Raw genomic sequence first — 25,869 nt, forward strand, 5'->3', positions numbered from 1 at the left:
TTATTTAAAATTTTAAATATGAATTTCTTATATATATGTTAGAGTTAATTACTAGTAATCATAATTATTATTATATTTTAAAATAATAGAAAATTTTGATATCTTAAAATATGTTTGATTACTTTTATCAATTATCCGATCCCTTATAATTTCTAATATTTTTGAAAGGAATTATTGCAGCAGCAGATCAATCTATGCTTCTTCAAGAGTCAGTGATGCATTTTATTGCAGCAGTCATATTAAACTCCACTTATCAAACCTATGTAAAACTCATTATAACATGTTTTGTAATGCTTGTACCGATCATTCTTTCAAGAAATGTCACAGCATACCTTACCATAATATAAAAGGTCACAATGATTACATATAACTCTTCATCACATGAATGGATGGAAATGGTTGATCGGATGAGTTGCATAAGGATGATTCTGACATCTCACAAGCATGCAATATATGCATTAAGAAGGCATACAGTAACAAATAAGCTGTGAAGAACATGTTAATATAAGCACACTTGATACACAAAATTTGGCACAAAAAGATTGCACGTCTCTCTATCTGAGACTCGTAAATGGAAACTCGGCGCGACATTCAAAATTCACCCAGCCTTTCCATCTGCATACTGCTACTCTTGTGCAAAATGTCTAGTAAGGAAGTTGTGTGGTACTAATGTTAGACATCAGTATATATTGCTAAATGAAGCCTGGAACCACAACATGTCAAAGAAACCCTGGTGGTCAGGTCCGCTTGAATCTCTTCTTGGATGTTGTGTTGCCATTGGTGCCTTCGTTGCACCTTTTAATCAAAGGAAAGCAGTTGTTAGATATCATGTCCAGCCGCCTGTTCACATCTGCCAAGCCGTCGAATCTGCAAATGCTTGTTGCTATGGCAATAGTTGTAACTTCAGACCTAGGAAGGAACTTCGCCTCCAAAGCAGCATATTGACCACCATGAGATTCTTCCCCTGCTGCATTCTTCAGACTGCGAAGGACCTCATCCTTATCTTGAACAAAGTTTCCTTTAGTAACCTGTAAATTTTATAATGAGTTTAAAGCTTCCTCTAGTAATTTCCTTTTTCAGGATTTTTCTTAGGCTAAAATCACAATTGCTTGTTTTTAAATGCAAGTACTTTTGATAAGATGCCGTTGGGTTAGCTCCTGACAGAATGGTTAGCATTTCAAATTTTATTCTTATGAGCACAGAGGTCCAAATTGCTCTAATCAACATCACAGATGTGCAACTGTGTTTGTATTTTTAATACTAAAATAGAAAGATACAAGATGTTCAAAGAAGTACAGCTACTGAAAAGCACAGTTCATGTTTTCAGTTCTATAATTGGAGAAAGTATAAAAGAAATTTTAGCTAGAAAACTGATGGTTTCATACCTGAAAATCAATTGGCCACTCAATGGAAGTGGATGGACAGCTACAACCATCACAAAAGTGAAAAGTTAACAACATCTTGAAGGGCCTTTTTCTTGCTGTTTCCCTGGAAGATACAATATTGTCTTAAGAGGAAAAGGAAGTAATAGATCTAAGGCAAATAAATAAAATCTTTTACAGGAGGAACAGTCTATACATTAACTTAATGACGGCACCTTTTAAGATGAAATGGCTGCTTATCTAGGAAGGCAGCCTTTAAGTCAGGTCTCTCAGGAAATGATATCTGATGGCAAAATAGGAAATTTGAGTGTCTTTATGGAATGACTGTGGGATTCCAATACTAATAAGCAAACAAGGGGAGATGCATTAATGACAAAAAAATGAGATAATGAGATGACAAGGTTGGTGTTTAGAAAGCATGATAAGACAACTTTAAATTAGGCACTGCCCACAGGATCCAAGTCATTTTAAAAGTTTGTTTATTAACTTATTGGGCACTCTACAACGTCAATCTACCTCCATCTAGCTGACTCCACTGGCAAGGTGCCTGGCACTTCTTGAATTTTTGAGCCAAACAACAGCCCAGACACCTAGATGGGGCCTGGCAGCTAACTAGGTCCTTATGGTCCTCCACTTAATTTTAGAGGCCACTTACTACAAATAATTATTAGTAAAGGATACCAGAATTTGATTTCAAGGGGGATAAAAAAACACGATATTTATCATTTCAAGTAATTCAACAAGTGCAACTTTTTTTGTAACTAATTAGCAAAAGATAAAATCATTTTATGTGCATTGTGCAACCAATAACAACAATAAATATGTGATTTGTTGAACATTGATTTTTATGCTTGTTTTTTAGCCATGATGCATATTATTGTACCTTATTTTTAAGATGTGCTAATTTTTTTAACTACTTTTGCTTATCTAAATATTTTGCATCTTCTACCAATACACATGTCGAAGGCACATAAGTGAAAAGCTATCGCGTCGAAGAGTGAATATGATGTATTGTTTGCTTTTTCAAAATTATGAATCGTGAAAAATGCTAGAACTTAATTTGTAGTAAAATTTTGTCTACGTGCTCACCAGTGTGCCTAGGCCTCTCATCTTAATTTATGGTAAAATTTTGGTAGCTTGCTTTCTATTTTGGATTCCATTCCCTCCTTTCCTCACTCCATATCGCTTGTTACATCATGCCACATGATCTCCCCTTTGCTTCCTAAAAATTTGCTTTAATAGATTTCGTAAAGTTTTGTCGTCTTTACAATCTACATCAGATTGTCCGTAACACTTGTTGTTTGTGGAAGATTTATATTCTCTTGAAACTTCTCAGAATATGCATGCTGTGAGTTTCTCGATACCAACCATACAATTACTATACATGCATTATATTCTTAATAAGTCAAATACACAAGCCCAGATTATAGTAGCCTAGTCACTAAGATACAAGAAAAAAGCACACTGAGATACAACTTGACATAAGCCACAAATTTTTTATTGTTTTACAACCCTGTACCAGGGTATAAGATCCTACAAAGCTAGCTGCAAAATATTTCAATCCATGATAAACATCTTAGTATCAAGTCTTCATGCCAGGGCTGACAATTATATCTTTTTCACATCTTTTGAAAATAACTTTTTCCATTATGGCTGTCAATTCAATTGAGAACTTAGAATCCCACTCGTGTTTGGCTGTAATTCTATCTTGATTAAACTCGAAAATAAAGCTCAGAATTAATATATATGGGTATATATTAGGCTCAAAATTTAATTCTAGACAAGCCTATATAACACGAGTTGCTTTAGAAGATGTCATATATTGGTCATTGACCACTCAAACCAGCAATTCCCCATTCATGACACGTTTTCTCCTACCTTATTATCGGTTAAGTTTCTCAGGATAAAAATGCATGTCAACTGTCCGCTAGCCTATCCATCTTGACAACAGATGGGGATTGGTGCTCCAAGATTAGTCATGAATAGCAGCTATATAAAGTTATTTATCCATCGATATGAAAGCAAAAAACAAATTAGCAGTATACAATAGAATATTTGAGAGAATCAAATTTGATAGAATACTTGGGAGAACTGAAATCTGGTTGACTAATGAATATAATTTTTTACCTCAACTGACTTCAGAAATGCTAATGGAGCTCTGGGTCCATGGATACTTGTAATCCTCAGAGTCCATTTCACGTAAGTGTTCTCTGGATTGTCAAAGCACAAAATAGAGAGTAAGATGACCAAAACCCAGAACTTCCTTATGCAAAAGCACAAATCTGATGTTTTCCTTGGTATTATACAATATGCTGAAGTATCCTCAAGCCTATAAGCTTTCCATGCATGCAGTGAAAGGAAATGACATAATAAATTTATTGTTGTGCTGTAATTTCAGTTTTTTGGCATCGTAATCTTTTAAACATGAACTGCTTTGAATGCAGCCTAAACTTCAACTTTCACTATTGATATCATTGTACCAATCCAAGGCTATTTCAACGATAAATTTTATTGTGAAGGATGAAGAAAAATAAGAAAAACATAGTAGGTGAATTTAGCTGAATAATACCATAACTTTATGCATAGACTGACATTTTGCCTGGATCGGTACAAAACAGGCAGTATGTACCGGGCCGGGCATGAACTGATAAGTAAAATGCCCCCATTTCGAATTGTCCAATCCAACCTATTAGAAAAACTAAAAAAGAAAAAGAAGAAACTTATTTAATGCTGCTGGTTTAGGGCTTGCGTTTGTGAGCCTTCCTTGCTGTAGATGCAAAGCTTGCTGCTGCCTGTTGCTGCCCACTGCCTGCCTTGCGTCGCTAATTTCAGGTATGCTTCCTCCTCCTCTTCCTCCTCCTTCATTGCTTCCTCTTCTTCTTTCCTCTTCCTCGTGCATCCTCCTCTTCCTCCACCACCTCCTCTTGTTACTTCTTCTTCCTCTTTTTCCCTCCACTTCCTCCACCACCTCCACTTCTTCCTTTCCCTCCTTTCTCTTCCTCCACTGCCTCCTCTACTTCTGTTCTCTTCCCTCCTTCATCCTCTTCCTCCACTAACAGTCCTTCCTCTTCCAACGGTATCGATATGTATCGGTACAAGATGACAAACCTTGACTTTAGGAATATGTCATACATTGTTGTAAATCCATATCAAATGTCTTATGCATGTGTACTCAATAAACCCATATGTGGCATATAAGATGATTCTCTCTAATGTATTATATGAAGCATCTGTTTTCCATGTTATGTCTACTGACATAATTCTATATCTAGTGCTCCTTGCTACCAAAGAAAGGAGGCAATTTACATAGAATGCAATTTGCATTGATTAAATTCTTCTTAATGAGCCTTTTTATCTCAAATGAAATACTGTTGAGTGTTGACATTCTAGATGAAGAGGAAATTGCAGCAAGAAAATATCAATTTGTGATTAAATCTTACTTTTTGGTGAATGAGACAGACTAAGTTGAGCAAAGTCAATGCGGATATATGGAGGAATGCACAGGCTAAGAAAGTTCATGACGCCTGCAATAACCTGTTCTGGATTTATCAGATGATTAGCATAGGGTACAAAAACAAGGAAATCCAAATATGTCAAGAGTTTTAAAGTTCAGGGAAATATTCAACATGTTAGATTAATATAGCCTTGTGCAGCTAACCAATCTGTAAAAAAAAATATTCAGAGAATGGTTAAAGCCACATGGTGCAAGTTTACAGATGTGGGATCTTCAAAGGGAGATACAAGGAAATGCATCCCCATCAATCAACTAGCATAGTTGCTTATATTACCAACCTGAATACAAATACCATAATTCAAATTAATCATAAGTGATTAAAATTTGTGTGTTTGCTCTCCAATACATAACGACATCTGCATCGACTCCAGAAACACAAACACTAAGAGAGCAAAGGTTATAGAATATTTATCCAGTGCAGTTGTTTTCAGTTATAGCATAATATCTTTGAACAATATATCTGTCCAAGTATGATGAAACTTGCTCTTTCACAGGTTCCTTGAGCCAACTATAACTTGAGTTCGAATGCAGAAGCATCCTCCTTACAGTTGCAAAATTGTAAACACATTTCAGATTGGAATTTATTAAATTATTATCAATAAGGAGCGAGCTCTACACTGGAAAAGATCTTCCAACAACTTAAAGTCAAAATTAACCACATAATGACCAGGGATCAAGCATAGAGGGAAACATCCCGACGTAACGTCTCAACATTGGAAAAGACACTACCTTATCAACAAGCCCATGGATCACCAGACTAGCCTTTTTGTCCTTTGGGGTTGGCTGTCAAAACTCAGATACAGGAGGCAACATCAGCGATCTCAAGTATTCATATGACTGCAGAATGCTTAACTAATAATTGAATTAACTATACATAATAGCAATTATCATCTATTTGGAGTATGGCACCTTAAATTATTTTCATGTTATTTCTTTCAATAGTTGAAATGAATATGGTTATCCAACTAGAAGACAGAAAAATTAACTTATGGAGAAAAATTTTAAACAGTACCCCATTGAACAAAAGTTGATCCTAAAAATAGCATTTCCTTTCAGTCTGTACTATACTTGTAACATTTTTGCGCTTTCCCTGTTTCTAGTAATTAGCAGCATGTAACATTCCAAATCTCCTTAATGGTTACCCCTGAGCATTTCTACAGACTTCTTTGACATTGATAATTTGATGAGTCGAATACAATGTAATCTACAAAAAGGAATATTAAAAATTTCACCTAAAATCAAGGGGTTATAAGATATAGTATATAGATTAAGTTGAAAAGAGCAATATTTGCTGTTCCTGGTCATCAATTCTAGTAACTGCTAATATCAGATAAGCAACTGTCAAGTAAAAGGACAGGTGTCCCAAATTAAGTCCTTCAGAATTTAAATATGGTACAAATGGGCATAAAGGAAAAGCATGTACACTCAGAATATTCAACTTAGCTTTGGGTTGCAAGGGTATAATAGATTCCTATGAGACAATGATAAACATCTTTCATACAACAAAACCGTTGTTCCCCTTATTTCAGAAAGTTGCATATTTCTTTAACTTGGAGAACATGTGGAGTGTGGAATTGTACCATGTCATAATAGGAATACCACGAGGTACATACTTGTGGCTCACACTATGGTAATGTTCTCTTCTTTTTCTTGGCTTTTATTTGTTTGTTTATTTTCTTTTGTGGATGGATTGGAGTGGGCTGTTGGAGCTAAAACCAGGTCACTAGTTAACCAGTCAATGATCGACAAGCACAGATATCTTTCCTTTTCTTTATTTTAAATTACATTTATAAATATTATTTATATTCTTGTTCTTGAAAGGATATAAAGGAACTCATACGAGTCATGATTGATCGAACTTAACTCTCACATGTTTTATAATATGACCCCAACCCTGACAGCATTTGCAACCAAATGCTTACATAGTCTTCCTAACTGATTCACACCAAGAAAACTGTTATTATTAGAAGCAATATCATATAAGCTAAAAAACACAAGTTCTTATGGAATGTTGATATGCATTACTCTTAGTGAAGTAGAACAAATATTCCAAATTAAATAAAAAGGTTACTATTGCCTTCACACCATTAGAAAAATAGCATTCTTTTTTCAATATTATCCTTTAATTCAGCAACTCAGATTACCACAACTGCATGTACAACCATCTAACTTTTGGACAAGCTATACATATAAATAGTACTAGTTCAAAATGATATAGGTACATATATCCAGGACCGAAGCATAACTAAATGCAATGCATACCTGAAGATTTACAATAACAATCTTCCCACCATTTCGGATACACTTTAAAGGTAAGTTGCACGCAGGTGTTATCTGCAAACTGCAAACAGCAAGGTAGTAAGTTGGAAACCATAACTAGGAAATCATGAAAAGAAAAGATAGAAAATGGGTACATGTCTATACATCATTCAAAAAATCCATATCACTAACAAAAAGAAATTAGAATGCACAGAACATGCAAAACACTGATATCTAAATGGCCAAAACTGAATTTAAGAAGATGTTGATCCATCTAGTAAGGACTTCAAAATTGCTTTCAACCTGTGTCCTTAGTTCCTAGTACAAAAAGAAAATATTCATTTTTTTTGGAAACCATACTACTAGGTGATTCAGGTCATCTGTTCTGTTGGTAAAAAAAAAGGAATACTTTGATCCTTTCTCTCTGCATCCAGGATTTAATACCATCTGACTAATATTTATGGGTCCAACCAAGGTCCAAAGTGGATCATATAAGTTGGTATCAGTCGGTAACATGGTTTGCAAAACTGTACCGTACCGCTCGGTATGGGCGGTATATACCGATCCGATAGAGGACCGGTATGGATAGTACATTGGTACATCTTAGTGTACCGTATGTCAGTATGCTCAGTACAGCTCGGTACATACCGTACCGACCATACCGACAGCTGATCGGTATACCAGTACGGTACGATATTCAGAACCTTAGTCGGTGTATATATTTTTCATTATTTTTTCTGGTTCACAACGGAAGGGTACAAGTTGGGTGTTACTTGGTATAGATCTGATCATTTGCCAAAATCTGTACTGAACCAGGAAATTGAAATCCTGGCATAGAAGCATCATTAAGATCTCCACATCTTTGCAAATTGGTGAAGAAACATAAAGATTAGTTAATGCCGAACAACAACTAGCTAATCAAGTTAATAACATTATGTCAGAAAACTATGATTAAGAAGTCCAGCATGAGAATTTCAACAACAGAAAATGGGGAATAATTTACAAAAAACTGCAAAAGAAAAATGTATATTCAGTTTTGTGATTTCCATTTTCAGAATGTCTCCATTTACATAAGGTTAATGTCATCCTGCACCTGACAGCAAGTGTTTACACATTCTAATTTGTGAATGGTTCTGCTTTTAAATTTTCTGCCCAAACTTTTGCATTTAAATATAACTTCATATATCACAAATATAATAATCCAAAGCAGAGGTGTTTCTTGGCTAATTTTATATGCAAACTTTTAAGGAAATTTTGGAAGATTTACCACAAAAATATTAATAATATAAATACCTCAGCTAAAAAATCAGGATTATGGAATCTGAGTTCCTTAGTTGTTCACAAAGTAATACATTACCTAGTCCCTAAACATAATACAAGGTCAGCAGTTCTGCAGTGTTTCTCAGCAGAGTTCATCTCTTTAGGAGGTAAAGCATCCTGCAGGTTGTGTAAGCAATGTTATAAACTCAAGTTTATCATACAAACTCAAAAATGGAAGGTTATAAGGGAATTAAGTTTGATATACATTTTGTAAGAATATTTTTGACAAATGCATGGCATGGTGTATGTACATCCATACAGCATTTTTTTCTCAAAAAAGTACTGACAATTGAATGTTGGGCTACATGTAAGGGATTTTGCTTCATCTATTCTAATTCTTTGGCTTGTGTATTCCTTGGAAATGGATGTGCACCTTCAGACAACAGATCTGCCGTTCCTGTAACCATATTTCATCACCACGATGAGGCATGTCTGTACAGGCCAATTGGGAATCCCAGTTTAGTCAGATACCTATCTTGACTTAGTTTGCCATTAATGAGAATTTTGAACCTGTTAAGGAGGTTTGTCAAAAGGAGGTAGGTAGGCCACAAATTTTCTCCTAAAATATCCAAATTTGTTTATCCATGCACTGGTAGGAAATATATTTTAACCATTTTGAACACATTATTGGAATCTTACTTACAGATGCTTTCTACATTAGCATAAAAGTTTTTATCCATCTATCTGACAGAGTGACAGCCTGACAGGCATATACAACTTCATCACTAGGTTAAGATCAATTTAATTAATCAAAGTCTCAGCGACTACAATCTCCATGAGACCAAAGACCAACATATTCTCTCTTGTGGCTTATATCCAAGTGCCTTTTCTTTTCTCTTTACTTACACCTTGTAGCATCTCTGACATGAATCAGATCACCTCTACTTATAATTGTACTATATAATAATTTGGACTAGCATAAAGCAAATTCCAGTCATTCTCAGTCTCAGCTATTCTGAATTTATAGAGAAGCATAGGAATATTTAGGATACATAATACATATCCCAGAAGTCATTTATGCTGCATCATATCAAAACTCGGTCAATGCTTCAATTAGCCAACTAAATTTATTAGGCATATCACAGTATATGTAAACATGTGCACAAGAAAATTTTGAATTTAAATTTGTTCTCAAATAACTCAAAAAAGTTTTAAGAAAAGAAAGTCAAGAATTAGAAGACAACAAGTAAATTTAGGCAAAGAAAATGCAAAAATATTAATGATTTGCAGATTTGCAGGTATGAATAAGCATACTACTTAAGTGAATAGCCCTGTCAATAACCATGTCCACTGCTAAAAATGTTTGTCAACAATCACGCAACCAAATAGTGTCAAAGCTTTTTACCTCCCAATCAAGAACACTGTCCTTAAGTTTTGCACCACACTTTGTGTCAGAACAACGCCTTGATGTCTCTTTCATCCCAATGGTTTCAACCTCAAAATCTCGAATATATCTTGAAGGGTTAACATATTAGCATCTATCAGTGGATATATGTATGTCAATATGAATATTTATACTCGCAATTGAAAAAAGATAAAACATGTAAATAACCTTAAGGAAACAACACCAGTTTTGCACAAGTCAAAAAATTCCAAAGTATTATGGAGCTTAGAAATTAGCTTGTACAAGGAATATATGAGAAAAAGTTGTCAACAACATACTCAATCCCACATGCAGGGCAAACTTCCCTGAAAGAATTTCCATGCAATTCAGCAAGCTTCTCCCTTGGTATGCCAGATCGAAGATGAAGACTATCAACGTTCTAGTAAATACAAGTTCACAAAAGATTTTTCAAACTAGAACTTAAAATTTAAGAAATAGGACAATTGTCTTGGGTAAACTATAAGCAATTACTATCATCATCATTGCCCAAAAAGAAAATCAAGGGTTAAACTGACTCCTCAAACCACACCCAAGGAATCAACAAAATTTTTTTGAGTACCTGACTAATAACAAACTTCAGGATATCAGCTCTCTCCAATTCCACTAAAGCCATATGAGTAAGACTTGGCATTGCACGGTGAAAAGGAAGTGATGCTTCAGGCAATCCCATGCCTGCTCGCTGCACATAAAATCCTTGAATTAGTAAATTATGTATAATATGCATTTAGTGTCATAAAAGCGTTACTAAAATCAATTCATCTGCATATGTCATAGAATGAAAATATTAACGTTTTTCATTGCAGTGGAAATTACATTCACCGACAATCTAACATTGGCTCCTCTCACAAGAATTAAAAGTGATATTCATGATGTTTATCTATAGAAAATATCTGTAATTTGACTTAGAAAGATTAGTGATTTAAAAAGGCGCTCGGACGCTCGCCTAGGCGCTCGGGCGAGGCGAGGCGAGGCCCGAGCGCCTCGCTTCATTTCCAGGCAGCGCGCTTCAAAGAGGCGCCGCCTAGGCGCTCGCCCGAGCCCAGGCGTCAAGCGCTTCGGATGAGCACTTGGGTTAAACCAGGTGACCGAACCAGAGGTTTAGGTCTGATTCGGTCTCCTGTGCTTTAGTTGGTTCAATCGAACCAACTAAAGGACCAATATCAGCGTGACTTCCCCAACCCTAACCCTGCTCGCCATTCACGTTGCTCGCTGCTACTGTCGCCACTCACCGCTCCCCCTCCCACTGCTCGCTGCTGCCGTTACCACTGTTGTCGCTCGCCGCTCTCGGTGCCGCTGCTCGCTTTTACCGCTGCCGCTGCTGTTGCCACTGTCGCCGCTCCCGCAGCCGCTGCTCGCCGCTGTCGCTGCCTCTGTCGCCGCTCTCGCTCCCGCTGCTCGCTACTACCGCTGCCGCTGTCGCTCCCGCTTTTCTCAGCACCCTTGGTCTTCCCTTATACTCTTCTCTTCTCTTTCGCTTATCCTCTTTCAAAATCGAAAGTATACTGTTAACAGTATACAGTATACTGTTAACTGTATACAGTATAACACTATTATTTTGATTTTAATATTATTAATTTTTAGCGCCTCACTTCGCTCGAGCGACCGCTTAGCGCCATGAGCGTTTTTGGACCGTGACGCCTTTTGGCGCCAAGCGCTTTTTAAATCACTGAGAAAGATGACCAGCTTCTATCTGAAGAGCAGCACAAGAATTTATAGGTAATCTTTGATGACTTTCATGTACCTATATGCTACATAGTGGAGAAGATTCAGGTTACAGGCAAGGTTTATTTGTGCAAAACTCCAAAAGAGTTATCCAATTGATCCTCTAGAATTTGGACATAATCTGCCAACGCTCTTTAAAAGATTAGATTATCTGAGGCTGGGATGGTTCTAACTTCTAAATGGTCATTTGCCTATAAGAAACCAAAAAAAGATACCGAATGGAGAAAAAGTTTGTGAGCTTTACATATTTAATTGGCATGAAAAGAGATTTAAAGCATCATTGAAATTTAAGATATGAAAAAAGCTTGGAGAAAAATTATCTTGATGACATTTATAAAGGATGTCATTCTAGTCAGATTAATTTCAGTCATATGTCCATGGACATGATTAATGTCGATGTACTAAAGAACTCCGAAACACCAAACTTTCAAATTTCAAATGTCTTTATTGCAATAACAAATGAAGAGTGTTCTAGCATTTGCATTTTCTTTGGATTTACTTCTTGGTGAGAAGGCATGCCAGTTATTGACAAGGTATGGCACGGACATAAACCAAGTCCAAAATTGGTGGGCATGGACAATGGTATAGAACTGCTGTGCAGTTCTACTTAATAGTGCAAGTAAGTAAATGAGTGCAAAATAGGAAACACAGTGTTGCTTAAACCAAGGTATGCAATTTTGAATAATACCGTCCGGTACGGGCGGTACGTACTGGTCCGTCAGCTGATTGGTACACGGACCGCTTGTTACCAGACGGAACAGAATATATATATATATATATATATATATATATATATATATAAGGCGACGTCGCGTCGTCTTTTTCAGCGACGTCGCCGAGGCGACGCGACATCACTTTTTATAAGAATATATATATATATTTATATATAAGTATATATAATCTTATATATATATAAACGAGGTGACATTGCGTCGCCTCGGCGACGTCGCCCCACGTGGGAGAAAGTTAACCACTTTAGCTTGGCAAAGAAGTTTATTCTAGCCTTTACTTAATACCCTCATCTAATTTGACCGGACATAATCAACTGGCAATATTACATAGAAATTAGCAGCTGCATGTCGATTATAAGTATGGTATTGAATACAATATTCAATACCAATCCAATACTGATTTTGACAACCTGTAGAACTGGTAAGATACCAAAATAATGAGCATTATAATGACGTGCACTGTTCGATATCACTCACATAAAGAGAAAAAAGGGAAATTATCTTGTAAGAGACTAGCTTTCACCAGCTTCATAAAATGAATAGCAAACACAACAAAGAAGATCCACACCTGCTGGAAAAAAAAGGAGGAGGTACAAATCCTCATGATATACTCTTGTGAAACTCAAATGAATTACCTGAAGAGTCCAAACACCCTTCGGTCCTCGAAAATCTGGTATGCCACTTGAAGTTGAAATCCCAGCCCCTGTAAATGCCACCAGATGTTTGCTCTGCAACAATGGAGACAAACACTAAATAAGAAATATGGTATTCCAGAATCCTTATGCTACGCATCCTCCCAGTTATAAGAAAATAGAACTGCCAAAAAAGATACTGCATGTTCCAACCTTTTTAATCATTAGGGCAAGTTCTTCAATCTGCAATGAACAAATCAATCCAAAATATTTTAGCATGTTGGTAAAAAGTAAATTGACTAAATAATGAAAATTAATTTGTATATTGCCAACTGCTTAAAAATAGACCATCTTAAGTCATTCTCAGCAAGCATCAGAAAAAAAAAGGAGATTCTAATGTCACTAAAACTAACTATATAGTAATTAAATTTTAGAATAGAATTATAACGCTATAGAAGATAAAACAAAATAAAGTTTATTCCTCTAAAGCAAGAGAGACAGTCAGCATGAAGAACATATTACCATATTAGGAACTAATAAACAAAACATGTTGAGAACAAGGCACTGCCTATAACCACCATTACAATAAGAAGCTGTCAAAAAACCAGCCCAATAGTACTATTGATCCAATAACATGGAATGCCTGAAACCACATGGCCTAAAGATGCTTAAAATCAAGTTCATGTTAGTAAGCTTGTTTAGCCCTACAAAGGGCCACAGTGTCTCTCCCATTTTTAATACAAGAATAATCAAAGCATCACAATCTCCCTTGCTGAAAGGCTTACTGTCCTCATCAAGACCCAAGGCCCAACAAATAGTCTACAATCATTCTTGATAGGTAGCATGTGAGACCAACAATCTAACCTAGTGATGGTTCCACCAGGTGATGTGTTTGTAGTCCTATCCACGGATAGCCCTTTGCGACTGAGACTTAATCACCACCAGATAGCCCAAGATCATTCATAACAAAAAGCATATGAGACCTACAACCCAGCCAGTGGAGCATGGGTATTCCATCACTACTTGGATCCAGTCACCACAAGTAGCCCAGTCATTCCTACAGATGAGGCCTACAGATGAGCTTGTAGTAGCTCCAGGCAGTGCTTTTCTATTTGGATGAGGTTGTAGTAGCTCCAGGCAGTGCTTTTCTACACGGTATAATGTGAGGCCTGCAGATGAGCTTGTAGTAGCTCCAGGCAATGATGTACTTCTAACCTCATCCATGTCAGTGCTTTTCTATTTGGATCTAATTATCACACATAGGGATCTAATCATCACACATAGCTATGACTGGTATCATTTATCACAACCTAGCCCAATGTAGGCTTGAAACATGTGGAACAAAAATCCCTAGCCTAAAGATATAGATAGTGCTCATCTAACCTTATATACCATCACAACCCCCTCCCACCTCCAATATGGGACTAATAGGGGCATCAGAGAAGCCCTTTATCAAGGAAACTGGATATGAATTATCATTTCACTAGCACGATCCAAATAAACTTAACATCTAAAAATTTCAACCCTAAATGCATAAGTGATCAAGTTCAACCACAAGAACAAGTAGGCCTATGCATTGTGTTGCAAACAGTGTTTCTACAGATACGAAGAATTATAGAGTTCGACAGACATCACTGTGAAACAGAGATAGCAGTGCATCGAACAGGTTTCTCAAACTAAATGGCAGCAAAGCATTCAGGTTCAAAAACAATGAACGAGAAAGGTACATCCAACTCCTCAGTTCAAGTTGTCCTTTGCCATCAATTTTTGCCTACCTAATTTGAAGAGCTTCGTATTGCAATGAACTTTCAGATCAACACGGTGCTGGAATAGGTGAATTTGAGTTTCCATCATAGACAAAGTAACACAAGAAAAAAAGATGTAACTAGACTGTCTACCTTTAAGATTTACCATTCTGGAGTTGCACTAACAATATTAGGATAAAAATGACGCTTAACGATCAACTATGACTTGTAATCTTTGTTAGTCAACAATATTTAAAGGTTTAAGTTCTCGAACTGGACAGTTGTTTACCCCAACAAATCTTGTAACCTATAGAGAGATCAACATTTATTGAAAGCATCTTCTCAGACTTAAATCTGGCCAATTTCATGATCAAGTTATATCTCTACTGCTTTTCTATTGAGGCATCTGATGGATGGGAACATTTTCCAGATGATAATCCAATTTAGAGAGAGATAAAAAAAATGAAGATATCCATTCAGGAAGCCAATTAAAGTTGCTATGCTATAAAAAGAAAAAATTCCTTCAAGAACAACGATAGCCTCTGTCGAGTGTACCGCTAAGCACCCATCACCAAACACGATTCAGAGTTGATATACCCGGACTATACATTTAAAATGACTCCAAATAGCTGGGTAAAGACCTCATTGTTCTTGTTGTTTCATCCCAGGACAACTCAGGGAACTAAATATTTCTCGGATCATGAAAGTTTGATGCTTACTGATGTCCTTATGCCACAATCACATCCACTCACCACTTTTTTGCACCAAGAAACATTGAGATAGAGCAAATCTTTGCTCTTAAATGACACCCTCGTTGCCCACAAGTCACAATTTTTTTTTCTGCTATCAACAGAAGAGAAATCGAATGCGGTCACCAAATGAAAAGAAAAACATCAAAAGAGATACACAAAATCGAAAGGAAACAAAAGAAAAAAAAAAAAGGATACAGTAACAAGAGAGGGCAAAAAAAGAGACCTTTTGCTGGAGGAGGTCGGGTGGGTCGAAGATCTCAGACATGCCCACGGTGCCGACGTCCTCCCTGTAGGAGAGCTTCTGCGCGTACCCCAAAGACATGGCTTCCCCCCTTTTCTCTTTCCCAACTAGAAGAGAACTTTGGATCCTCCCAGAAATATACAGAGGAAACGGGAGCGGTGCAAAACAAGCTTTTTAGATTACCTCAGAAATATATACATATATATGTATTAATTCAAAGTTTCCCCTGTGAAACGGGCTGTTGTAGAGGGTGAAACAAGGTACTTCCCCTACGCGCGTATCCGTTACTCGCATCGCTTACTCGCATACAGTTGGACGCGGTTGGCCCCAAAAGTGGGTCCCAACAGTACCTGGTAGCTTATTTATGGATATATAAAACGGGTTAACCACCGTCGTTCTTTGTAATGAGGGTGCCGTCACTGGCAGTGAGAATAGACACGACGAAACGGGGCCAATGTTGCGCGTGCAAGCTTGGGAATCGTGAAACCAAGCGACGTTGCCGGTGTTCCTTCTAGAAGCCACCGGGATGAGCTTGGGACGTGCACGGCACGTGGCGTGTGTGCTACTGTTGTCAAGTGAGAGATGTTATGGGATTGGATTCGGATCCAAAAAGACGATCCGTATGATCCGAATCCAGCAGTTTAAACCAGTTTTACGAACAGTGATGATGCATACCCGATCCGATATGATTAATGGATCTAAGTCCAGATAGTGTCAGGAATTAAATCCAATATATAATAAATGAAATCAATTATTCAGTGGACCCCATTCACAATATAACGAATCTAAAGGCAAAATGATGAATCTTAGATCAATATGGTCGAGGCCGGCCTTTAGAAAGCGAAGACGGCAGCCACAGCGGCGGAGAGAGCGGCGAAGGCAGCACCAGCTGCGATAGGCTCCCCTGCTCCGCTAGGCGACGTCGTGGGGCTCAGCGCGTCTTCCTCCTCCGGTGCAGGCGCAGCAGCCAAGGATGGCTCCGGAGGGCTGCCGGAGATCGGACCCTCAGCTGGGATATCGTCGTCGCTGTCGTCGTCCAAGTCGGCGTCGGGGGTCGGCGCCGCGGCAGGGGAGTTCGAGGGCGATGTGGCGGCCTCCGGAGAGAGAGCCTTCGCTGGGGCGTGGGCGGAGGCGGGGGATGTGGCCGGGGAATGGGCGGCGGCGGGGGCGGTGGCGGGAACGGTGGCCGGGGCGGTGGAGGTGGAGGTGGAAGGGGCGGTGGCGGAGGCGGGGGATTTCGCCGGAGACTGGGCCGATTCCGGTTGCTCGGGCTTGGAGCTGGGCCCAGGAGCGGGTGCCTCGGCGGCTGCGGCGAGGCCGGCCGCAGCCAGGAAGAGGACGACCAACACGGTGGCGCGATACATTTTCCGGCGAAATCGAGGGACTAGGAGGAGGAAGAGGAAAATTAAGGATTGGTGAATGGGGCGATGGGAAGGAAGGAGGAGAGGAGCGCTCGATTTATAGGGATGGAAGGGGAAAACGTTCGAATCTGGGGAGGAGGAAGAGGGCCGAGGTCGGCGGCGGAGCCAGCAACGCGTCCGCTGATGCGAACGGCGCCGCGGGTGAAGCGGCGGGTGAAGCGGAGCGCAGGGAGGGGCCCGCATCGCTTCAGAACGAATGGCGATGCGGGAAGGGAAAGGAAGAGGAATCGTTGATCAGACGGTCGAAATTGTGCCGATCTACGTCATCCAAGCTCAAGCTAACGGTGCTCATGATGGGGACTCAAATAGGTCGAGCCGCAACATGAAGAAAGAGAATTGGGCCGTTATTGAGCCCACGTCATGCCTACTGCGAAGCATATAATAAGTCTTTTTATTTTTCTTTTTCCAATATTTCTTTCCAAAAAAAATAAGTTTTACACTGAAATTAATCTAATGAATCCAATAATAAATAAATAATATTTTGCACTGATGAAATAGATTTAGTTAAATTATGAGTTATGACCACCTGCAAATGATCTCAAAGAACAGTCATAATATGTGAATGAGATTAGATCATTAGAGGGACTCCTGTTCAATCATCTCAAGTTTATATTTCCAAATATTACTGAGAAATATTTTCTAGGAAAAACTAGTATATGAATCAAGATGAGATAATGAGCTTCTCTTTTTGTCTCTGGAATGCAGAAAAGGTAAAATCTGGCTTCTCCTGATGAAAAATGTCAATCTGCAGCTCTCTTCATATCTATGAAACATGCTGTCTGCTCAAAAGGATCAGTAGCACTTGGAGAAGCAAATGTGAAAGGTATATTATACTGCAAGATTGAAGTTGAAGATCTGGTACAAGCCTCAAGCTCATTTTATGGCCAAAATGTCCAACTCCAATGGTGATTTGAGATAACCACTCAGAGAAGGGCTGAAGAGGCTTGGAGGCATTACTGAAGATTACTATATCCAAACATCTATTGTTCTCTAACAGATATCCAAGAAGAAAAGGCTTGAGTTAGTAGTAGAAGAGTTCGTCTCCTGTCCAAATTTTGCTGATCTGTCTAGCGTTTGACATGGGGATCTTTCAAAGGCATGCTGTTGTTGATCGGAGGCCGGCGGCGGCCTGTTGTGTGGTAGTCCTTGTGCAGCATGTTGAACATTTCAGTGACTGCATCTGCTGGTTTTTTGGCTCCAATTCTCTGGAATGGATCATGAGATCCATGGTAGAATGGTTCAGTTGCTTTTGGCTTCAGTGTTTCAGCTGAATTCCCTTTTGTGCTCTTCTTGATGGTGGTTGTTGGTCTTGTCCTCAGTGCACTGTTGCTTATGGAGGTCTGAATCAGAAAACAAGTAGGCAATCATGTAGATTCTTGATGATGGTTTCATGTAGACCTAAACACATTGTGCTAAAGGTCTTGTATGTCAACTAACTTCAACTGTATGTGTGTGTGTGTGTGTGTGTGTGAGAGAGAGAGAGAGAGAGGGACCTTGTCATTCAGTTTTGTTGTTGAACCCAATGACTTCTTTGGGGTGATATTTGGCATTCCTGCATCAAGAAATCCGGGAACTTTCAATGAAATAAGAAATATTTTGTGATCAGTGCAATTATAGCCATATAATCAAATTATATTCTAGCTACAGGATTGACTAACCAGTCAACTAGAGTGTGGTAATTATTACTTTTTTTCTTAGGCAAAAGGAGTGTATCTGTTACACTGATTCCATAATAAAAGATAGATAAAGGTAGAAAGATGTGGAGAAAGTATGTGCCAACACTCAAATTATTTGATATACTGAAACAATGCTCTCAATAAATTAAATGTTCTCTATGCAATCCTAGATTCCAAACCTTTTCAGATGAATGAGAGAAAAGACATCTTTGGTGGACACAAAGATAGATAATAATTTAACCATTTCATACAGGCACAAACTCATAAGATTGAGTGCATTGAGATAGTGAGGAGGAATAAAAGGACTGCCATAGTCACACTTCACAGTCTTCCCCTTCCCTCCATAAGCAGAGTTTCCTGCAGAAGTTTCTGCACCTGTTCCAACTGTGCTCATTACTTGCAAGCCTTCTGCACTCATCTTCCTTCCCCTTGGCCACTTGCTCCTGGTTATCCTCACTGCCATGGTGCATCTAAGTTCCTGTGGAACAAACCTTGCTCAAGAGACTCATGCTAACTCTGGGTAGAAAGTTTGAACTTACTGTGAGCAGCTGTGATCTCAAGTCCAAACTTTTTGGCACCCTTTGCATCATCATCATTCTTCTCAATCGTCCCAACCACTAGAAAAGAGCATCTCAATAAGCAAATATGATTCCAATCAATCATGGCAAGTCAAAGATAAGGGAAGAGATGACCTACCTCTGTGGGCAGTAGCAAGGGAGTCACCAAGAGAAACCAAGTAGATCACAAGCACTAGGGAAAGGAATCTGAACCTTGTGCACCACATGACCAGAGAGAGTAGAGGAGAAGAGGTTACACAAAGAGGGATGTAAGTTTTTTATGGTGATGGAAAGAGAGTATCCAAAGCAGTAAAACAAAGGCAGGATTCCCCAACACACACTCAGCTTTCAAAGATCTGACTCTGCTCAGTAGTCCTTTTTTAACTACTCCCTAGCACTATAATACATCTTTCTCCCAGTTGGTGCTTTGGGTAACTCAAAAACATGAGCTTGAATCTGATTCTTTGCAGTGTTGGACTTTAGTCTCCTGCTGTTCATATTTTTTTTTTGCAAGATTGCTCTGAGCACAACTTAGCTTAATTATTCTTGCACTTCCATGGGAATATTTCCATCATCATGCAAGGCAAAGCTTAATTGGTTTACATCAAACCAAGCAACACAACATTCTCTTCTTTTTTGTTAATCCAAAGCCTAGAGTTCAATCTTCTTGAAACCTTGTTTTCTGCCTATAGACAGAAGAAGGAGCTTGAGGACAGTAAGGATCAGAGCCACAAGTTACTGTACTTTAGAGCTTACTGAACAGAAAAAAGATGGCTACAACTAGCCACCAACCTTGCTCTCTCAAGGCCAAAGTGTTCAAAGCAGAAGCAGAAGACTTCTACTGAACTGAAACATCAGAAATTGCAGCAGGGTTTCTTGGAGGAAAATGCACATCTGTTGTATCATTATTGATTGCTATGCTGTCAATGCCTCCTGATGAATCAAAAGGGTATTGCAAAAGTTAGTGAAAGCATATCGGTTAGGCTCAGCCAACAATTTACTGCATCAGGGAATTGGGGTTAAGGCTCAGCATATGAATACAGGGGCAGAATTGGACTTGGTTATAACTAGAATGATTGAATGATCAACAAGCAAACAAAGCTTTTGATAAGAGCTAAATGGGATGTTTCAACTAAATTGCCATGACAAATAGGTTTCAGAGGGGAACTCTGCAAATGAATCAAATAACTGAATCTAAAACACAACATCCAAGTCCAGTTTCATATTTATTACAAACATTTGCAGGGCACAGGGTCCTGTTCATGCTGAAGGAAGCATAGAACTTCCTTCAGGCAATTGTTCATATATTACATACAGCACATGATTCAACCTAGATGTTGAGTTCTGTCTACTACTGATAGAAAACAAATTTACACAAGATTGCAGCATTGCAGTCGTTGCTTCAGAACAATTTTAATCATCCCACATATACAAGAACCGCCAATACCACCATCGCTCTTATGGAAACAAGAAGATCTCAGGACTGTGGGGAGGCTTTGCTCTCATTAAAGAGAGCATATGCATCGCTGTATATAGCAATGACATTCGACAGTACTGCAAGGCTGATCATGAAGATGGCCACGATCTTATCCCACTTTGTTGCGATGCCATGAGGGTCCCTGAAATAGGAGAAGCAAAGATAAGAAAACTTAAAGAGTTCAGGAGGTAGTAAATATTATGAAGGCACAAGAGTTAAGAAAGCATAAAATGAATCATGCTCTGTTGAATATCTAATAGGATCAAGTGCAAACTTGTTATTGTATACCTCATGCATGCAAACTGTATTTAGGATCCACATCAACTTTATGTCTGGAGCCACATGCCTACTCGATGCACACAATTATTATGAAAGACTAAGGCATAAGGAAATGTCAAATTACCCTTACGAAAAATCTTCCCAGACTTGCTTATCAGCTCACCTCTCATTAGCAGAACTTGTTTATCTAACAGTATGATATTAACTAATTATATAGAAGTTCATCAATTTCCCATGACTTCTTTTAGATGCCAAGAGGCCATGCCCATGTGTGATTGAAGCTGTCTTCAAGACCCGCAACTCAATATAAACCAGCAAAAGATATACATTTCAAGAAACAACAATCATACTAGAACACGACAATGCCACCAGCCAAAGAGACGTTGCCACTATGAATTGCTAGGACTCACCTGAGAGTAATGGCAGCAGGAAAAATGAACCCAATACAAACTGCGGCAGTTGCACCGGTAAATTGAAAGGCATCCCATATGCTGGGAATAAAATTTGCAGCCAAGAAAACAACTGACAGAAGCACCGCCGTAATTATAGCAAATCTCTGATTGTCCGAAGACAAAGGCCTGGCTGATGGAAAAAGTAGGCCATCCACATTGAGGCGGAGGGCATGGAAGATCATAGGGAACACAAGCATGAGGTGCACAGCATAGCTAACTCTGACCGCATCATTGAGGACAGAGCTGTATGGAATACCGAGATTGGAGTCAAAGTTGGCCAGCACGTCATCAAGTGTGGCTTCACCAAAGAGTAGAAAACCAAAGAAGCTCGTGGTTAAGTAGACTGTGGAACAAAGTGCTAGTGATGTCCGCACCACGGGCTTTATCTGGGAAGGATCCTCAAGTTCGTTTTCTATAGGGTGAACTGCAGTATAAGAGAGAAAACATTTCTTAGTCTATACAAGAATACCAATTCTTTAATGAGCAAAAGGAACCAGTAAGCTTTTAAGTAGGAAACATAGTCCTGATAAATGATAATATCATGTAGATAAGGAAAGAAATAGTTAATGCTGAGCATGGGATAGCTACAGTTTCACATGACAGATAATAAAAGACCTTTCTCGAACAGTTTTAGATGAAATTTCAGTGTCCATACCATTGTAATGGCAGATATAAGCAGTCACAATAACTGGGACAACTGTGAAGAAGTTCCAGACAGATGCCAAATCCGGGATATCTGGAAACAACTTGGGCATTGCAATGCTTCCAGCCAACAATTTCACAATAGCAATTCCTGCTGTAATTATGACAAATACAACTGCAAGGGCAACTGATAAGGCAGATGTGAACCTCAGCGAATCTGCCAGAAGAGAGATAGTACAGTCAGCATCATTCTGAATTAAAAAAAAAAATTAAAAAAGCAGAAACGCAAAAGGAAATGACAATTTGACTTTCTGAGAAATCTCCTTGATTAGTATAAGAGCTAACCCACGCGCTTGAAGCATGCCAAAGGGGCAAACACTGCCAGCATAGAAACCAGAAGAATGAAAAACCGGCCAGTCCACCAGTGTTGTCCAAACCATCCTTCCAACACACCAAAGTGGTGGTTGCCACCAGAAGATGTTCCAGAAAGCACGTCACCTTGCAACATAATCACATTTGAGATTCAAGCTTACAGGGCAAACAACAAATGGATGAAGCAAGTTATGCAAACACATATTAGAGCAAATTATCTGAAAGCATTTGAAGTGAATGAAACCGTAACAGAAACCGGTACCTACAAACTTCAATGATTTGTTCAGCTATGTTTTTCAAGACAATGGCATCGAGGAAAAGAGGGTTGCCAAGGAAAATTCAAGACATGAAGCCTTTGACATAGCTCTCATACTTGATGAGACACAAAGAAAAAGCGAGCATTCTTATACAAAATTCTGTGTATACACTGGCAAAACCATTTCACTCTTTACCTCAGTATATGAAAGTAAATCAATTAACTTAAACTACGATATCTGTAACAGCTACCGCCCACGAAAACACAAAATAACATTAAAGGTGGCCAAGAATTGAAGGTCTTGAGATCTAGCTTCTTCTAGAGCTTATCAAAACTGGTCTTATGACAGGTAATTGGAAACTAAAACTTAAATCAAGAAGCCTGTCAATACCAATATGTTGAACAATACTCTAAGAGAATCTATATGGCAGATAGCATACCGATAATAATCATGTATACAATCAACACGCCGACATTGTTCACGATAATACATAACTGAGTCAGCACCTTGCCGGTCCTTCCAAATGCATCCCCCATAACTCCTCCATATGAAACTGTTTTTCCAGCTCGGCTGAACCTGGTCAACATGTCGATCGATGCCTCCGTGAAGAAAGCAAAGAATATGATAAGGAGGATCCCAGGAACCAGCCCCAGGACTTTCATGGTGGCGGGCAGGGACATAATCCCGGCTCCAACTATGGTAGTAGACAGGTTAAAGACAGCCCCAGCAAAGGAAGCTCCATTGAACTCATCAGACTCCCCAGTTTCCTCCTGCTTGCTCGGTAACAGGGGAGCCTCCCCTTCGAGGATCCTTTTGCCCCTCCGCTGCCCATTGTTACCAACGGGAGAAAAGTTCCCAATAGTCATTGTTATCGCAATATCAGATTTTTTATGAGTCGAGATCAAATGCTTCGGAAAGTTTTATTCTGGCGATGGAACGGTTTCAATCGAAGAGCCGAAAAAGATCAATTTTTTAGAACGAAAACAACAACCCGACGGGTTTCCAGCAGCGATTTTGTGCTGGAACGATTGACAACCTACACAAGACCGCAATTCACGCTGCGATCTATGGAGCAGTTATCACCAGAAGAAATTGTACAGAAAGGATGTTTCGTAATTGCTCGACCAAAGCCAGAACCTCGCAGCCCAAAGCCAAGAAGCAAAATAAGAGTTTTCGTATCTCCTTCCCAGTCTACAGAGGGACCTCAGGTGGATGTTTCGTAATTGCTCGACTCTGATTTGACTAAGAAATGGGGAGAAAACACTGAGGAAGCGAAAAGATGAGATTTTCACAGCTCGGAGACCGGGACTGTCGTGAAATCGTGCTGTCTCAAAGAAGAGCTCCCGAGATCCGTGGATTTCCCGTCGCTCTAAGGCCGTCGGAGAGGAAAAGGAGGCAGCTTTCTCTCCTCCCGTCGTAGGAACCCGTCGAGGGGAAGAGAATTCAGCGATGGATCTTTCATTTTTCACCCGTGATTCTTCTATTTATTGTAGGAATGCAGTTTTAATGAATTGACATTTAAACCCTTACTTTAATGGCATGTTTTCTTCTATTTATGCAACGATTTACGACCACGGGAAGGCTAATATCGTCATTCCACGTCCAAATATGGCAAGATGAGTTCGAGTTGGCTGGACATGAACACCAAAAAGTCATTGAAAATTCCTTCTCTCACATGCATATGACGCACCCACTCACTACCTTGATGACGTAGATGGCTCGTCAGATGGGCCCATGCACGACCCCGCGGTATTCCTACGGGTAGATTAGGCGGGTAAACGTAAACGAGTATCAGAAGTGCTCCACCAGGGCAATTTATATGGGCAAGAGTAATTTCGAGAATTACTTTTCTCACATGCACAGTTTATACCCATATTTCTACCTTGAAGAGGTAGATTGCTCGTCAGATGGGCCCACGTACAACCCTGCAGTGTCCCTTCACGAAGTCGAGGCGGGTAACGTACAACGGGTACGGGAAGTGTTGCTCTAGAGGAATTTATATGGACAAGAGTAATTGCAGCAAAAAAGCCTTTCACCAATAAAATGAATTTTTTAGACTTTTATTACGTTAAATATAAGAAGATCAAATAAATGTGAAATATGATGATATAATTTTATTATAATAAAACTATAAAATCATAAAATAAAAGTAACAAAACAAAATATCTAATTTTATCACTTTCTATTTTCTATTTTAGAAAAAAGAGTTCTAATTAGTTTACTTTGAATCTCATGAGATTGAATTAGAGAAATAGCCATATTCACCCACACACTAACATTACTTTTCCAATCATTAGATTAGATTTGATACATGCATATGATTTTTATTGATAAATAGTATGAACAATATTTAATATTTTTATCTATACGCTAATTCGATAAAAAATTGCTTAATCTCGAATTATTAGTAATTATATATTTTTTATCAATTGCAGAAAACACACAAAATTATAATACTACTTTCCACTACAAATTAAAATTCTAACTTGGAGATTACAATTTTATTGTTATTATTACTATTATATATTGAAAAATCTCTAAAAAAAAATTGATGGACATCAATAAATTACATAAGTATGACAATAAAGAAGGATAAAAATAATCAAAAAATCAAATTCATATTACCTTATAATCTCTCTTAACTCTGGATCTCACACCTCAAACTTAAAACTCATATTAAATATAATAATAATTTGTCTCATGTGATTTTACTATTTTGAAATGGATCCAAAAAAGATACTATTAAAATAATTCAACCTCTATGAGATTAAATTTGGATTGTAACTTATATAAATAATAATTTATTTATGTAAAATAATAATAATTTGAGAGGCTAATTAATTACATTTAATATTTTCAAATTTGAGAGGCTAATTAATTACTTTCAAAGTTGTTAATTAAAATATAAAAAATCTTAAGATAATTTTTAAAAATATAAAAAATTAAAGATAACTAATTATAAAGAATAATCTATCTTCTTCCTCTTTTTATATGTCTCTTTTAACTTCTTCCACTCATCATTGTAGTTATAGACCCCCTTTTGTATGAACTTGC

The 25,869-nt window shown here is 38.4% G+C and overlaps 4 protein-coding genes across 4 annotated transcripts; all 4 read right to left on the reverse strand.

Moving 5' to 3' along the window:
• Positions 1-412: 412 nt before the first annotated feature.
• LOC135588210 (NAD-dependent protein deacetylase SRT1-like) lies at positions 413-15,846 on the reverse strand. Its single transcript, XM_065080210.1, has 14 exons — positions 15,665-15,846; positions 13,158-13,187; positions 12,948-13,040; positions 10,419-10,538; positions 10,138-10,238; positions 9,821-9,929; positions 8,513-8,592; positions 7,159-7,237; positions 5,626-5,679; positions 4,823-4,916; positions 3,510-3,592; positions 1,598-1,665; positions 1,386-1,488; positions 413-1,028 (listed from the first exon to the last, which is right to left on the reverse strand). Exons 1-14 carry the CDS (start codon positions 15,761-15,763, stop codon positions 738-740), a joined length of 1,404 nt encoding a protein of 467 aa, XP_064936282.1. The 5' UTR covers positions 15,764-15,846; the 3' UTR covers positions 413-737.
• A 669-nt stretch (positions 15,847-16,515) lies between these two features.
• LOC103996528 (uncharacterized) lies at positions 16,516-17,046 on the reverse strand. Its single transcript, XM_009417444.2, has one exon. The coding sequence runs from the start codon at positions 17,044-17,046 to the stop codon at positions 16,516-16,518; it is 531 nt and encodes a 176-aa protein (XP_009415719.2).
• Positions 17,047-17,942: 896 nt separating this feature from the next.
• Positions 17,943-19,636, reverse strand: LOC135588211 (uncharacterized). The gene is made up of 4 exons (XM_065080211.1): positions 19,476-19,636; positions 19,319-19,396; positions 18,597-18,655; positions 17,943-18,443 (listed from the first exon to the last, which is right to left on the reverse strand). Exons 1-4 carry the CDS (start codon positions 19,561-19,563, stop codon positions 18,171-18,173), a joined length of 498 nt encoding a protein of 165 aa, XP_064936283.1. The 5' UTR covers positions 19,564-19,636; the 3' UTR covers positions 17,943-18,170.
• Positions 19,637-20,531: 895 nt separating this feature from the next.
• Positions 20,532-24,269, reverse strand: LOC103996361 (amino acid transporter AVT6A). The gene is made up of 5 exons (XM_009417269.3): positions 23,255-24,269; positions 22,532-22,684; positions 22,200-22,403; positions 21,503-21,968; positions 20,532-20,955 (listed from the first exon to the last, which is right to left on the reverse strand). Exons 1-5 carry the CDS (start codon positions 23,679-23,681, stop codon positions 20,814-20,816), a joined length of 1,392 nt encoding a protein of 463 aa, XP_009415544.2. The 5' UTR covers positions 23,682-24,269; the 3' UTR covers positions 20,532-20,813.
• Positions 24,270-25,869: the final 1,600 nt, after the last annotated feature.

The sequence above is a fragment of the Musa acuminata genome, chromosome BXJ1-8 (assembly GCF_036884655.1).
Source record: "Musa acuminata AAA Group cultivar baxijiao chromosome BXJ1-8, Cavendish_Baxijiao_AAA, whole genome shotgun sequence".
In the NCBI taxonomy this organism is placed as follows: Eukaryota; Viridiplantae; Streptophyta; class Magnoliopsida; order Zingiberales; family Musaceae; genus Musa; species Musa acuminata.